The sequence below is a fragment of the Kogia breviceps genome, chromosome 9 (genome assembly GCF_026419965.1).
Source record: "Kogia breviceps isolate mKogBre1 chromosome 9, mKogBre1 haplotype 1, whole genome shotgun sequence".
Lineage (NCBI taxonomy): Eukaryota > Metazoa > Chordata > Mammalia > Artiodactyla > Physeteridae > Kogia > Kogia breviceps.
In genome coordinates this window covers 889,664-905,487 of record NC_081318.1, presented here as the reverse complement: position 1 = coordinate 905,487, position 15,824 = coordinate 889,664, and the positions used below count along the sequence as shown (strand labels likewise).

At 51.2% G+C, this 15,824-nt stretch overlaps 1 protein-coding gene across 7 annotated transcripts in view; it reads right to left on the bottom strand.

Annotated features, from left to right (window-relative positions):
- The window catches only part of PTPRN2 (protein tyrosine phosphatase receptor type N2), a 697,234-nt gene that overhangs the window by 441,060 nt on the left and 240,350 nt on the right, over positions 1 to 15,824 (bottom strand). For all 7 annotated transcript variants that reach the window (XM_067041729.1, XM_067041728.1, XM_067041727.1 and 4 more), the window contains one exon: positions 11,485 to 11,644. In XM_067041729.1, coding sequence (XP_066897830.1) covers positions 11,485 to 11,644 — 160 coding nt within the window. The remainder of the gene's footprint in view (positions 1 to 11,484; positions 11,645 to 15,824) is intronic.

The window sequence follows — 15,824 nt, the reverse complement described above, 5'->3', positions numbered from 1 at the left end:
TTTAAGACAGTGGTTCAGACTCCCAAATCTGTCTGTTTTTTAAAATATTTGGGTTCAGCCTTGCAGGATAGATTTTCACGTAGCAAGCCTGGAGCAGGAAACGGGGGTTGACATGAGTGCTGCTTTCCTTTCTCACATATGAGCTTGGGCAAGTCACCTGACCTTTTGACACTCGGTTTTCTTCTGTCAAAGGAGATTGGTTATTATCTCTAAGATTGTTTTAATTTCTAAATGATGTGATTTTAGTTGTCGTCCAAATTGTATAACTCTGTTCAAGTGCTGGCTGAAATCAACTGCTTTTCCTTTAGAAGAGAAAAAGTAAGATTCAGGAGAGAGAGAGAGAGAGAGGATGCCTCCACAACAAATAGCCCCTCCAGCAGTTTTGCACAAATTGGGTGTAAGTGTCAATCTTAAGTTCAGCCTGAACTTCCGTGGAGAAAGGCTGTCTCCGAACACCTGGTCGGGCCCCAGCGCTGGGGGCTGGGACGGCCTCCGAGAGCCTCATTACAGTGCCACGGGCACCGACCCTCTTTGCTGCGAATGCACCTTCTACTCAAAGGGCCTTTCATTACAGTCGAGTGCAGAGCTCGGGTGGCGGACGCAGCTGCACGCGGCGCAGACAATCAGTGCCGAGTGCGATCTGCGCGGTGGACCAGGGTAAACAATCTGTGCGAGGTCTTTAATGCTCTGAGCCAAATTACGGCGAAGAGGGGAAAAGGATGTTTCGGTAGGCAGACTGTAAAAGTAATTAAAAAAAAAAACCACTTCCGTTTTCACAGGTGAGCCCGGGTCCCCTGAGAGTGGGAGAGCTTACCGCGGCCCTGGCTGAGGGTGCCCAGGCCACCCAGAGCCTGGGGTCGGGGGGGAGCAGCGAGGAAAGTATCCTCTCGGTCGCTTCCCCTTTGAGGCTTCCTACCCGGACGGAGTGAGCAGGTAGAGAGAGCCGGACTCTGGGCGAGGCCGCCCGGGCTGGGATCTCACCTCTGCTGCTTAGTGACCTTTGCCTTGACGAGTTATTTAACCTCGAAGTCACCTGTAAAATGGGGATGACGGCCGTAGCACCTGACACAGAAGCGCGAGCAGCTCCTCCTTACTAGTGGCTTTCTGCTAGCCTACTAACGGCTGGCAGCTGTCACTCACTGGCCCGTCTCGCAGCTGCATTTCCTTTGGGGCAGCGGGTACCGGAGCGACAGTCCTGAGGGAGCCGTCCAAGCGGACTCTGTTCCACGTTCACCTCTGAGCCTAAAATTCTACAACGCGTTTCCGCACCCCTATTCTGAAGATGCTTTAAACTTCGGTTCAACAGACCTATGACGTCAGATTTCCCAAGATAATGCTGAAAACTTGCTATGACTACAGCTGCCCCGCTCTGGAGACTGGCACTTTGAAAGGCGTGAGGACTGGCCGACTTGCAGCACACGGCCCAGCCGCTTCTGGCCCATTAACGCTTCATACGGTGCGTCGTACAAGCCCAGTTTGCGTGTCGTCGGTGTGGTCTGCGTCGTGTGTGTGAAGCAGCGGAGCGCTGCTGCCAACCTTCTGGAAGGTACTGCGACGCCGTTCGCCAGCGCACCGTGCCCCACGCGATGGCGCAGGTCCACTCCCTGCACATCCCACGAGGGTCTGCCGAGCGAACCACGGGGACCGGAGGCTCGGTTGGGGGCCTGGCCCAGTCCTGTCAGCACAGCTCTGCATAACCTTCATAACTTTCTAACCTCTCTGAGCTCCACTTTTGCTCCTGCAAAACCGGGCGTGGCGGGGGGGGGGGTCCTTTTTTTTCTTGAAGCAGTTGTATTCGGGACAGTATAGGTGCCTAGTTGAGCACACGGCTCAGAGGAGGGCGCTGGCTAAACAGCAGTCAGCGTGAGCGCCGCTGCCATCAAGCAGCACCGCCACCAGCAGCGTCGCAACCGCTACTGCTGCTGTGCGCCGAGCTCTGGACCGCATTCTACGTTCTGCGGGGGAAGGATGCCTCAAACCGCCTGCAGACTGAAATGGGAGTTAAGTCATAGACATTAGTAACTATGATGGAAAGTACATCAAAGAGGTGAGGTGATACGGAGTCTGGAAGGAAGTGATCCTGATGAGCTGGGGAAATCGGGGCAGCTTCCTGGAGCCGATGACACACGTCCTAGAGCCACAGCCTGCATCACATCCCCTGCCTGCATGGCCCCCCGGCTCCCAGCTATGCCAGGGCCTGGGCACTAGAGCTGAAAGGCTCCTCTCGGGGAGATACACCTGCCCGGCCCCAGGGTGCACAATTCTGAGTTCAGACTGCAGGCCCTCAGAGTCCCAGCTGCCAGCAGACACCGAGTGGATGAGACTTTTGTCTATACACTGGTCACTCGTGGTCACCAAGGGTCCAGAACGAATTAGGAAACCCAGACGGAGCCATCTTTCGACCACATAAGCCACATTCCCTGCAGTCTGTCTCACAGCCCGAAGGCAGCATTGACGAGCACATTGATCAAGGCACGCTCGCTGCCGGCGCGACAGAGCACACGGCGGCGGGGCCGTCCACAGGCTTCCTAATGAGACGGCGCCACGATGCTGGGGGAGGCGGCAAGACTGGGCGGCTGGGGGCGGCTCTCGGCGACCCTCACCTCCGGCTCCTGAGTGGAGAGCGGGCGTCGGCTTGCTCTGCCTTCCTGGGCTCGGGCCGGAGAGCGCAATTCTGGCAAACGGTTCTGTCTCCCTCTGTCTCCACACGGTGGGGAGGTTGTCACTGCTCAGTCCTGTTCAGGCTCTAAGCTACCCGCCCACGTTCAGGGGCAGGAGATTGGAGGTGTCATTCTTACTGACAGCACCGTCCCCAGGACAAAAACATTTCTGCGTTCAGAGGAGCCTCACACTGGTCTACCTTTGACCACAACAGCTACACTATCTGCTGCTCAGATACAGAACTATCAGTTAGAAAAATCAGTCCCCAGTTTGCAGAGTTCACAAAACTCTGAGGTTGAAGAGGTGTTAAGTTCTAAGCCACAGGATCAGTGAATTGTGTAGCAAGTTGACAGCAGTACGAAGCGTGGACGTTAAGTTATGTACATCTGCAAATGATGCTCCATTATGTAGCTTGGAACTGGTCTACAGGGACGGCTGATGACAGGAGGCACGTGTGGTTTCTCGTCACCCCTTGGCACACTGCCTTCCTGCTCCATCACCTCTGCTCCACCGTGCACCCCTCCCGCTTTGCATCTTGTCCTTTGCAGCAGCCGCACCCCACACCCTCATGCCCGCAAGCAGAAAGCAAAGGGGATGGACTGAAGCAGAGTTGCAGTCCGCTCTCCTGTCCAGCCTGGGTGAGCACGAGGCGTGGGGCGACAGGTCAGCTGCCTGCACTGTCCACCTGGAAGGCCTCAGGATAACGATCACGACGTGGGTGGTGGGCTCTGAGTGCCAGAGCCGCGCCATTCTTTGGCTTTATGTGTTTTTACTTCTTTTTGACCCTCTCAACAGACATGACATTTTGGTGTCTGCAGACTCCTCATTTTGTGGATAAGGAGACAGGATCTCTGGCGAGTAGGGGCAGAGCTGGATCTGGCCCCAGGCCTGGCTTCAGGCAGTGCCACAGAGAAGCAGGCCCATCCTGCAGGCTGGCTGATGGAAAATACAGAACTGTGCTCAACTGGGTTCCAAGAAGGCAACTTGGGGACCTTCTTTTTGGCTTAAAAAACAAACATGAAAAAGTTGAACAAGAATTCCAGGGCCCTGATTTCAGCTCTACCACCAATTAAACATCTGAAAGTGAACATTTCACTCTGTCTTTGTCAGCCTCAGTTTCCCTCTGTAAACAGAGGTGTCACGTCTACAGAACAGTTTGGGGGAAACTGCCGCCTTAGCGCTGCTGAGCCTTTCCCCACATCGTCACGGTGTGTATCTCCACGAAAGTAGGTCGTCTTTAATCACTCTCCTCAATGTTTTAAAACTTTCAACGTTTAAAGCCTTACACATATTTTTGTTAGATTACGTCTAGTTGTTTCATAATATTTGATGCTATTACAAATGATATTTTTATAATTCCAATACCTAATTATTGCTGGTATATAGAAATGCAATTGATTTTTGTATATTTACTCTGCATTCCACAGCATTTCCACACTCACTTATTTGTCTTAGTAGCTTTTTTGTAGATTCCACCAAATTTTCTACAAAAATGACCTCGTAATCTGGATGTCTTTTATTCCCTTTTTCTTGCTTTATTGCACAAGCTAGGCCCTCCAGGGCAATGTTGCACAGAAGAGGTAAAGCAGACATTCTTGTGGAATTCCAGATCTGAAGTGGAAAGCATTCAGTCTTCCTCATTCAGTATGGTGTCAGCTGTAGGTCTCTATCATGATGTTGGCTTTTATCAAGTGCTTTTTCTTTTGAGACTATCATATAGCCTTTCTCTTCCTTGTTAATATGGTAAGTGGTACTGATTAATTTTCAGATGTAACCAGCCCTGCATTTCTGGAATAAATCTCCCTTGATCATGATGTATTATTATTTTTTTATATTGTTGGATTTGATTTGTCTAGAAATTTTGTTTCTGTATTTCTGAGATAATCACCTGTAGTTTTCTCTTCTTTTAATATCATTCTCTGTATGATTTTGATCCTTTGACATTTGTCGAGACTTACTTTACAGCTCAGCATATGATCCATCTTGGGAAATACTCTATGTGTACTTGAAAATAATGTTTATTCATCAGTTTTTAGGTGTATCATTCTATAAATATCAATTAGGTTAAGTTGGTTGATGGTGGTGTTCAAATCTTCTATATCCTTACTGATATTTAATCTGTTTGTATAATCAGTTACTGAGAGAGGAAAGTTGAAATCTCTAAAAATGATTGTGGACTTGTACATTTCTCTTTAATAGTTTCATATTTTTGCTTTATGTATTTGAGGCTCTGACATTAGGTTCATAAAAAGATTTCTATGTCATCTTAACGAATTAACCATTTACTCATTATAAAACATCTCTATATCTAACAAGACTATTTGTCTTGAAGTGTACTTTAATATCAATATAGTCACACCAGTTTTCTTATATTTAGAGATTCCATTGTGTATATTTTCCATACTTTCGCTTTCAACCTACATATGTCTTTCTATTTCATGTGCTTTGGCTTTAGTAGAATAGAGTTGAAGCTTGTTTTTTATTTTTATTCAGATTGAACATCTCTGCTTTTTATTTGAAGGGCTTAATCCATTTGTATTTAATATAATTATTTATATGGATGGATTTAATTCTACTTTCTTGATATTTGCTTTATATTCAACCCATCTGATCTTTCTTCCTCTCTTACTCCTTGCTTTCCTTCCTATAGATAAATGAAGCATTTTTAGCATTCCATTTTATCTCTGAATTGACCTTCAGTTATACCTATTTTTGCCTATTTTTAAAAATGGTTGCTGTAAAAATTATAATGTGTGTAATTTATCACAGTCTACCTTCAAATAATATCACAGAACTTCACAAATCAACAAAAAGTTACAACAGTATAATTACAGTATTCCTACCTACTCTTTTTTTTTTTTTTTTTGCGGTACGCGGGCCTCTCACTGTTGTGGCCTCTCCCATTGCGAAGCACAGGCTCCGGACGCGCAGGCTCAGCGGCCATGGCTCACGGGCCCAGCTGCTCTGAGGCACATGGGATCTTCCCAGACCGGGGCACGAACCCGTGTCCCCTGCATCAGCAGGCGGACTCTCAACCACTGCGCCACCAGGGAAGCCCCCCTACCTACTCTTTGTGGTCCTGTTGTTATGTATTTTTTTCCACGTAAGCTAAAAACCTCACAATACATTTTTATTATTTTGCTTTAAATATCCAATAGCTTTTATCCAAAAATTTATATATGTTATGTGTGTGTATCTTTTATATTTACTTGCAAATTTACCATTTATGGTTCTTTTCATCCCCTTTGTAGATAATGGCTTCTATATGATATCATTTTTCTTTAAGCTAAAGAACTTCTTTTAGCATTTCTGGAGTATGAGTCTTCCAGACACAGATTCTTCCTGTTTCACCTACAGTTTCGAACAATATAGAAGTCTAAATTGACAGAATTTGTTTGGTCTTTTCATCCTTTTCAGTACTTTAAGGATGTCCTTCCATTGTTTTATGGTCTCCTAATGAGAAGTAAGACTCCATTCGTATAATCATTCCCCTAGATGTAAGAGGTCTTTTTTCCCCTGAGGATACCTTTAAGATTTCCTCTTTATCTTTGGTTTTCCCCCAATTTGATTATGATATGCCTAGATTTGTATTTATCTTGCTTGAGGTTCACTAAGCTTCTTGGATCTATGTTTTGATAAGTTTTGTCAATTTTGGAAAAACCCCAGCCATTATTTCTTTAAATATTTCTTCTGCCTCATTCTCTTTCTCTTTCCCTTCTAGGATTCCAATTATACTTGTGTTAGAGTTATTTGAAATTGCACCATGTATCTTGGATGTTCTGTTCCATTTTGCACTCTGTTTTACAATATAATCTTTTTTAAAATAAATTTATTTTTTAAAATTTTTGACTGAGTTTGGTCTTCATTGCTGCGTGTGGGCTTTCTCTAGCTGCGGCGAGTGGGGGCTACTCTTCATTGCAGTGCGCAGTCTTCTCATTGTGGTGGCTTCTCTTGTTACGGAGCATGGGCTCTAGGTGCACAGGTTTCAGTCGTTGTGGCGCACAGGCTCTTTAGTTGTGGCTCAGGGCTCTAGAGAGCAGGCTCAGTAGTTGTGGCACATGGGCTTAGTTGCTCCGCAGCATGTGGGATCTCACTGGACCAGGTCTGGAACCCGTGTCCCCTGCATTGGCCAGTGGATTCTTAACCACTGTGCCACCAGGGAAGCCCTACAATATGTTCTTTTTGTTTCACTGTTGATCGCTTCTATTGAGCTGACTTGAAATTCACTGATTCTTCCCTCTACTGTGTCTAGTCTATCATTAAGCTCCTCAAATGAATTCTTTACTTCTGATCTTATTACTTTAATTTCTAGCATCTCCATTTGGTTCTTTTTTACTGTTTCCATCTCTCTGCTACAATTTTCCACTTGTTCGTTTATGCTTTTTCACCTCTCCCACTCAATCATTTAACATATTTATCCTAATTATTAAGATAACCTTTTCCAATAATCCCAATGAATGAGTCATACCTGGATCTTCTGCTATCAACTCTTTACTCTCTTGACCAAGAGTGACATTTTCTTGTTCCTTCATGTGTCTCCCAATTTTTTATTGTACGCTGGAAATTTTGTTTAACAGTAATGGAGGGCTTCCCTGGTGGCGCAGTGGTTGCGAGTCCGCCCGCCGATGCAGGGGACGCGGGTTTGTGCCCCGGTCCGGGAGGATCCCACATGCCACGGAGCGGCTGGGCCCATGAGCCATGGCCGCTGAGCCTGCGCGTCCGGAGCCTGTGCTCCACGACGGGAGAGGCCACAGCGGTGAGAGGCCCGCGTACTGAAAGAAAAAAAAAAAAGAGTAATGGAGAATGACATAAATGATACTTAACCCTAGAAAGCGGAGTGGCCCTTCTTGTCTCAGTCTGCGGATGTGGAGGCCGAGTCCATGAAATCTGTCATTGAAGCCGGTGTGGATTCTGCTGCAGAGGAAGTCGGGTTCGGTCACTACGGACTACAGTAATGGTGAGGGCAGGACTGGGGCCTTTGCTTCAGCAGGGCTCAGACCCAAGCCCCAGTGCAGCTCTGAGGATCGCTTCATGCTTTGCAGACACAGCCGCCAGTTTTCTGAACCAGGGGAGCTCTCTCTGATTCACAGCCCAATACCGTTGTGAGTTGCTGAAAACTTCTTTTCCTGGCTTTCTGCATGCTATTCACAGACCTTTCGCCACCATGCAGCCTCATCCCAAGCCTTCGGAGGGCTGAGGTGTGCTCAGAGAGGCCTGGAGTTCCTTGGAAGGACATCTGTCGGCCCTTGTCCCCTTCTCCCATCCTCCAGTGTCCCATCTGCAGTGCTCAGTGCTCCGTGCAGCCTGCCTCTGGACTCTACCCTCGCGTCAGTCTCCACTGCCAACAGTCCTTGAAACCGAGGCTGGGGCTTCCCTGGTGGTGCAGTGGTTGAGAATCTGCCTGCTAATGCAGGGGACACGGGTTCGAGCCCTGGTCTGGGAGGATCCCACATGCCACGGAGCAACTAGGGCCGTGAGCCACAACCACTGAGCCTGCGCGTCTGGAGCCTGTGCTCCGCAACAAGAGAGGCCGCGACAGTGAGAGGCCCGCGCACCATGATGAAGAGTGGCCCCCGCTTGCCACAACTAGAGAAAGCCCTCGCCCAGAAATGAAAACCCAACACAGCAAAAATAAATCAGTTAATTAACTCCTACCTCCAACATCTTCTTAAAAAATAATAAAAATAATAATAATGTGAGAAATTCATTTAAAAAAAAAAAAAAAAAAAAAACCGAGGCTGCCTTCTTCCTCTCCCCACTGTGGTTCCTGCCTGTGGGAAAGCAGCTGTGCTGTGGTCTTTTCTCCCCTAGAATGAGCTCATCACTTTCTGAACTTAGTTCATTCAGGTTTCTCTGTATCCTAGCCTTCTGGGTTCTGGTTTTTGTCTTGAAGGCTATGGTTTAGTAGCTCACTTGGCTTATTCCTGCTGTCAGCGTAGACTGGGGTGATCTCTCGACATTCTGCACTTTGCGTTCATCTGAACATCTTCAACTGCTGACCTCTGGTTGTTCTTCCAACGCCCAGCCCCTGGGAAGCCCCTGACCCCATGTGCCCATCTGGTTCAAGTTCAGCCTTCCCTCCATTACAGCACCTGCTCTGCTTTTAAATGTATCTTTGTGTCTCCCTCATTCAGTGAGACTGTAAAATCCTAGAGGGCAGGAATGTAAAACCCCAGCACCTAGCACAGTTTCTTGCACAATAAAAATGCATAAAACAAGGATTCCAAATAAATCAGTTAATTTGTGGTATTTCCAAATGATGAATTTCAGTTTCAACCTCCTCCAAAGCATAGAATAAACTGGGACCTACAATGTTTTCTGTAATGAACCAGCCCTACTGTGGTTGATAAAAGTGGGAGCTGGTTGCCACCACTAACAATGCAGAAGCAGCAAGTGCACTGATTTGGTGACGATAAGGGCACAGCTGTGTGTCAGGGTTTGGGGCAGGCGGTTCTGTCTAAGAGGACTCTGCTTTTACTCCCTCGGGCTTCTGTCAGGACGTAACTAGTACTAAACCTCTCAAGATGGTAAGTTCACAGCATTTCTCTGCCTATGACAGCCAGATTTTTTTTTTTTTTCCTGCGATACGTGGGCCTCTCACTGTTGTGGCCTCTCCCGCTGCGGAGCACAGGCTCCGGACACGCAGGCTCAGTGGCCATGGCTCACGGGCCCAGCCGCTCCGCGGCACGTGGGATCTTCCCAGACCGGGGCACGATCCCGCGTCCCCTGCATCGGCAGGCGGACTCTCAACCGCCGCGCCACCAGGGAAGCCCCAACAGCTAGATTTTTGATGACACATACATAGAAAAGATGATTCATAAAATAATTCATTGCAAATTGGTTGCACACCTTGAAAGATCATCGGTGTAGAAAGCTTACATTTCCAACTAAAATATTTCATCCACCGAGAGCAGAGGGGATCAGAAAACACTGCCCAGACCCCTGGCAAAAGTCTGCACGAAGAGCTTCTTGCACCTCAGCCTGTCTCGGTCTATTAGAGAGATGATGAAGAGCTTTCTCCTCATTTAAACTCCGGGCAGAGACAATAATGAGTTCTAGGTTTCCGTGCATTTTTAAATATTGAGAAGCATCTATCTTAACAGGATAAAAATGCCTAAAGCCAAAATGCCACCAAGTGCTCATTTTCGAATAACCCTTGTGACTGTTATGCTGAAACCGCTGTGTGGTGAGATGGCCACAGAATTCATTATTCAAACTGGACATCTCTGAGAGGGAAAAGGGGCCTGTTAGTAATTATGATGGCGCAGCAGACACAAACCGGCACCGTCCGGCAGGCCCCCGGGGCGTGGTCAATTCCACTGGGTGGAGTTTTAAAGATTACGGAGGGCAAACTTGACGGACGGTGGCCGTTGCTGATGGAACGCTGGACAAGAGCAGGGACAGCCATTTTGTTTCCTGAAAGGGAGAGCAGGTCAGGATGCGATCACTCCTCTCCGAGGCAGCCCAGCGCCCGAGGGTACAGCTCCGGGAGGAATGAACGGTCCTGGCAAAGACAGCAGTCACCTTTCTCCTACGGTGGGGAAGGCGCTTGGAGAACTCGCCCAGGGCTGGGCCCACCGTGTGCACGACTCAGGGCTGGAAGGGCTCTGCGCCAAGTTCCCCGGATCAGTGTGAGGGCCCGAGAGCGGCTGGAAGGCACGTCTGCCCCCGGAGCCGCGTCAGCTGCTCCCCTGCGCCACCACAGCACCTCCCGGAGGCTCAAAGACCCCACCGTCAACACGTCCCTACACGTGCTGCAGCTTATTCCCAATTCCCGCGTCTCGAGGGCACGGACAGCAGTCGAGCGTGGCGGAGAGTCAGGGGGCCACTCAGGCCCCTCCGGCTGATTTCAGGCCACTCTTGGTCCAGGGAGCTAACCGAGCTCAGCCACCCTGCACGGCCACCATGTGGGTGCCACCCAACATCCAGCCCAGAGCTGGCTGAAGTGACAGGAGAGCGAGTGAAGGCGTGGCCCGAATCGCTCCCCCGGTGTCCCAGGGCCACGCCGCCTCGGGATGAATCTGGGGGCTGTGAGAGGAGCAAAGCGTCCCGGGCTTTCATCCGTCTTCCGGCACGGCATCAGGCTTAGAAAGAAAAGTGTCTCAAATCCCATCGGCGGAGCTAACCTTCCGCAGAGAGGAAGCGTGATTGTGGCTACCGAATGCCCAAGGCACCCAGAGCCCCCGGACTTCCACGCTTTCCCCAAAGTCCACCCTCGAGATGCACGAGGGCCTCCGGCTCTGGACACCACTTCTGGACCCGTCTCTTCTAGGCTAGTCAACAGCTGGCAACTCTGGTTTAACCGGTTGTCATAAAATCATGCATACTTTCCCATCTAGAAAGTTATGAGATTTCTCATCGTTTCTATCAACTGTTCTTTTCAAAGGGCTTCGGGTCCTGGATGGCTCTAGAGCAGACTGGCCTTGGTACAGAATGAACCTGCGCTGAGGACCTGACGGCTGGCGCGCACAGGGCGTCCCCGAGGGCAGGGTGCGTAAGGAGAGCCGCCCTGGGACACAGGACCTCAGTGCCGACGCCAGGACAGTCTCGGGCAACCAGGATGGCCGCCCACCCTGTACCCACCGGCTTCCTGCTGTCCACCCCGCAGCCGGGTCCCGGGTCCGGGCGGTAAGCGCAGGTCCTCCCGAAAGGGTGGAGATGCACCCCGTCTCTCCCCGCCCGCCCCCCCCCGCCGCTAGCCCGAGCCACAGGAGAAAAGCCCAGTGATGTCACAGCCTTAGGCAACACTCCCTGTGCGTGCCCGGAGGAAGCCCCCAGCAGGGGCAGACACACCCCAGACCAGAGAGGGGCTCCGAGGGTCACCTGGGCCGGCGGCCTGTCCGGCTTCAGCCCGGGGAGCACATCAGGGCCGGCGGCCTGGGACAGGGCCTCCAGGTAGGGCAGGTAGCGCTGAAGGGCCTCGGCCAGCACGTCGCCCTCCAGGCTGAGGCTCCGCTTGTCCGGGACACTGTGCTTTGAGCTCCTGCAAAGCAAAAGGAGAGCGTGAGCCCGTCCACGGGGCGTGGCGTTGATTCCGCTGCCAGACGCCGCCACGGCGCAGGAGGGTAGTGCGGGGACCACGTGGGGACCCGGGTGTCAGGCCGGGCGGCAAGGGCCCGGCCCCCGCTGCCCTCGCCAACTGCAGCTGGAAACTCCCACGCGCCCCGAGCCTGGCGGCCGGACGCTGTGCGGACTTGGTGAGTGACCCTGAGCAGAGCGCCAGCCCTGAAGTATGTTCTCAAGAACCGCCCCCGACCACCGGGGACAGGAGACGAACTAGAATGGGGGAAAACAGCTGCCACTTACTCAAGTCCAGCAAGAATCTGAGCGGCAGAGGGGTTTCCTCAGCGTGGGGAGGGGCTGCTGGAGAGCCCTGGTCCTACCATCCACTTGCTCTGGGCCCCACCACCTCAACCAGCGCCCCCCCACGCCCCCACGTGCAGAGGGACGGAGAACGGACACACCGCGTGAGGGGGTCGCGCTCACGACGACACACCCCGACTCCTGGAAGCTGTGACCGCGCGGGGCTCCGCGGCACGGCGTGGCGGGGGGCGAAGCGGGTGGCATCAGCTTGCTACTCAGCTGACCCTAAGGTGGGGGGCCCTCCCGGTCCCCCACTGTGACCACGAGGTCCTCAGAAGAGGAAGAGGGGCTAGAGGGCTGGCGCCAGGGTGACGTCATGAGAAAGACCTCCAGCTTTGCAGGATGGGCCCGAGGACCGCAAAAGGCAGGAAGCGACCCCGAGAGGCCGCTTGGAAGGAGGGGCCTTGTTCTCGTGGGTTTCTCTGTCTCGTTGCTCTGCCCAGAACCTGCACGGAGCCCAAGTCACCGTCGGCACTGAAAACAGCATCCACTGAAAGAGCGAGCTTGGAAACACCCGGTAGGCTCTGGGGTGACACCGAGTTGGCGTTACGACCGTAGCCTTTCCCACCGCTGACCCCTCAGATGGCACTTTTCCAGCGTCAGTCCAGCGTCTCTGTGACTAAAATCGTTTATCACTGGGAGTGAACTCAGGAAAACAAACTGATTATTGTGGTGAACGGCAGTGATGCAGATTATGAACTTACTTGGAAACAACATGTCTTGTTTTCTTTTCCTTTTAAGAAAACGCACTTTTAAAATGACATGAAGCACAGCACTCAGTCCCTGTCAAACTCTCTGACAAGCACAGACACTGTCTGTGGGGAAAGAGCCGGGCTGCACAGGACCTCGAGTTGTGCTCTGCGCCGGGGCTCAACGAGCGTCCGGTGGTTTGCGAACCATAAATAACTACCCACAGGCCTCCCCGATGTTTACATACGATGCACGTGGGGTTTTCTCCCCTACTAAACTCATCTGATCTTCATGTAAGTAAATATGGGGTTTTAAGTTTGTTTCCTCTTGTATTAACCGCCGGAAGTGCCCTAGATGTGAACAAGAATATCGCAGACCACCGGAAGAGGCAGAGCTTACACGCCGTTGATGTGTGGTTTCGGCACACGTGAAGGACAAGGACGCATTCGCTGTTTTCTTCGTTTATTCCCAGGCTTTCTCTGACTTTGTACTTGGAGAGACATGGCTTTTGATCTTCACTTTTATTTACAAATGTACCAAATGTGATAAAAGCCATGATAATTGTAGAAGAGGAGGTGTTCTGACGTGCTGCGGCTCCCCGGCCTGGGTCGGGTGGGGGAGGTCGGGACGGAAAGGCCGTAAGCGCGGGCGGAGGGCCAGAGGAAGCGTGCAGACTGCGGCTACCCACAGCCTGGGAGCTGAGAGCAGGGCCGCGTCCAGCACCGCAGGGCTGGCTCCCTGTTCGGCCGCCGCCTCTCGCTGTAGCCAGAAGACAGCCCACGGCCTGTGCCCGGAGGGGGCCACCCGGCCTGCCCAGGTCACCTCGGAAGATGTGTGCCAGCCTTGGGCCCAGGAGGCTCAGGGCTCCGGAACCTCTGTTACTGCGGCTGCCCGGCCTCTCCTCCGCTGCACACCGGAGCCCGTGTCCCGCGCAGCTCAGGACCCAGGCGAGACAAGCTCCCTGGGTGCCCCAGGTCAGGATCCCGACGGGCTCGGGTCTGCAGCCCCACCGGCCTGGTGTCGTCTCAGACGACAAGCTGAGGAAGAAGAATCCCTGCTCCGTCACCCCGCTGAGGGGACCGAGCCCCGTCGCATCACTGCGTCACGTGGCGAAGCCAGCTCTGGCTGCGCCCGGAAAGCAGACAAATAAAACCGAGCTTCCTTCCCAGTCGGGGATCTAGGGTCACAGCGGCCCCGTCCACACTCACGCCTCATGGGGACAGGACGTCCGTGGCCTCTTCAGGTCCAGGACAGCGTCCTGTCCCCCAGGCTGATCCGGGCACTCTGCTGCAATCCGACAGTGAGAGCGGTGCTCTGTAACGGAAGCGACCTCCGTCCTGATGGCAACGGGGCGTCTGCAGTGACCGAGGATGGGGTCACCGCGCGTGCGTGCCTGCATGCGTGTCTAGGAGGGTACGTCTGCGTGCGTCTCTGTGTGTGTCCGTGCATGTCTGCATGTGTGTGTGTGTGTCTGTGTGTCTATATGCGCCTGGGTGTGTATATGTATTTATCTGTGCGTGTGTGTCGATGTATGTGTGTGTCCGTGTGGATCTGTGTGTGCCTGTGTGTTTTGCAGATGTTGGGTGAGGCTGTGTTACTACAAATAAAGTGCCTGTTTGCTAACAACCATATCCACTTTCAGGGACCAGGAAACAATGTTTTAAGTATTTTATATCCAAACATGACAATCTGTTCCTTATATGTGGGTCTTTACTGTGATTTAGGGAATGTACTGGGGTTTTAGGCGGGTGTGTACCTCTTTGTAGACTTCCCACTTGGAGTAACGGAGAACAGGCTCCCGGCTAGTGTTTCCACGCAGAAAGTCTGATCTTCAAGAACAGATCACTAACGTTAGGGGTTTGATATCTGTACGTATTTCACAAAAGCTGGGACTTACAGAAAATCTTCACATTTGTGTTTAATTATTGCGATTGATAAAACTGTCCTGTTTTTATTTCTGATGCCTTTTCAAGTTACACTGGCTCAGACTTAATAGGCATATAAATGATCAGGAGCTGCACGGTTCTTTGCATCTCAAATCATGGCTACAGCTTCCTTGACCATTTTTTAATGGATGAAATTTCATGTTCTGTGTGTAATTTAACTGAAGTCAATTTACTTTTCTGGTACTTTATCTATTTTTCTCACTAACTGCTAATCAACGCAGATAGACCCACCTCATGAACGTGTCTTTAAATTGTCTTATTCATCTTCCCCGCGTGTCCGCTGCTGGAGGATTGTTTGTGACACTGTAACACGTTACAGCAGCGAAGAGAGCGTCCATCTCTGTGTGTGTGACACTGTAGCAATTAGCTCTCAGACTGACCTTTGCCCTGTCGTTCGGCTTGAAGTAGGTCAAAACTTTCTAAATGTACATTTTCTACCTCAAAAGATTAAGCATGTAGTCCCTACATATCGGTCTCCACTGGTCCCTTTCCCACTTCCTCGCACTGACCTTCAAGGCTCCAGCAACATGGGATGCTCTAAGTTGTCACCCAATGTGCTCAGGAAAAAGAAAATCCGAATTATAAACAGAGTCTTTGCAAAGAGCACACAGTGACCCGGCTCTCGCTCCTTTCTCCGTAATCCCAACCTTGCCTAACGATCATTTCGGTGCCATTTTACTTCTCACGTAAACCGAACTCACGGCTCAGTCAAGTCCTCCACAGCATTGCTGCCCACCCCACCCCCATCTGTTCTGGCCATCAGGGGCCTCAGCAGAGGGTGTCCCCAGGCTCCCGGCGTCTGTCCCGCACGCAGCACCCACGACACGGCTTTGCCTCTTCCCGGCTCTCAGGCAGTGCCTGCTTTGCTCCCCTCAAGACTGGGGCTGGGCGTCCTGACACCACACTCTGAGCTCACTGCTACCTCCTGAATGGGTCACTGGTTTGGGGCCAGCTCCTTAATCTCTTTTAAGGTCACCCGTCCTGTCCCAAGATTGCTGACTGTGGATATTCACACATCTACGGGGTGCAGAAAGCTCTGGAAGTACCCTGTGGAATGAAGGTCAGGCAGGATTCTTGGTCGGTGTGGTCACCCACGTAATAAACAAAAGTGTCACAAGACCCTTCCTTCCTTCCTTCCTTCTTTAGTCAACAGCTCCGGGCCGG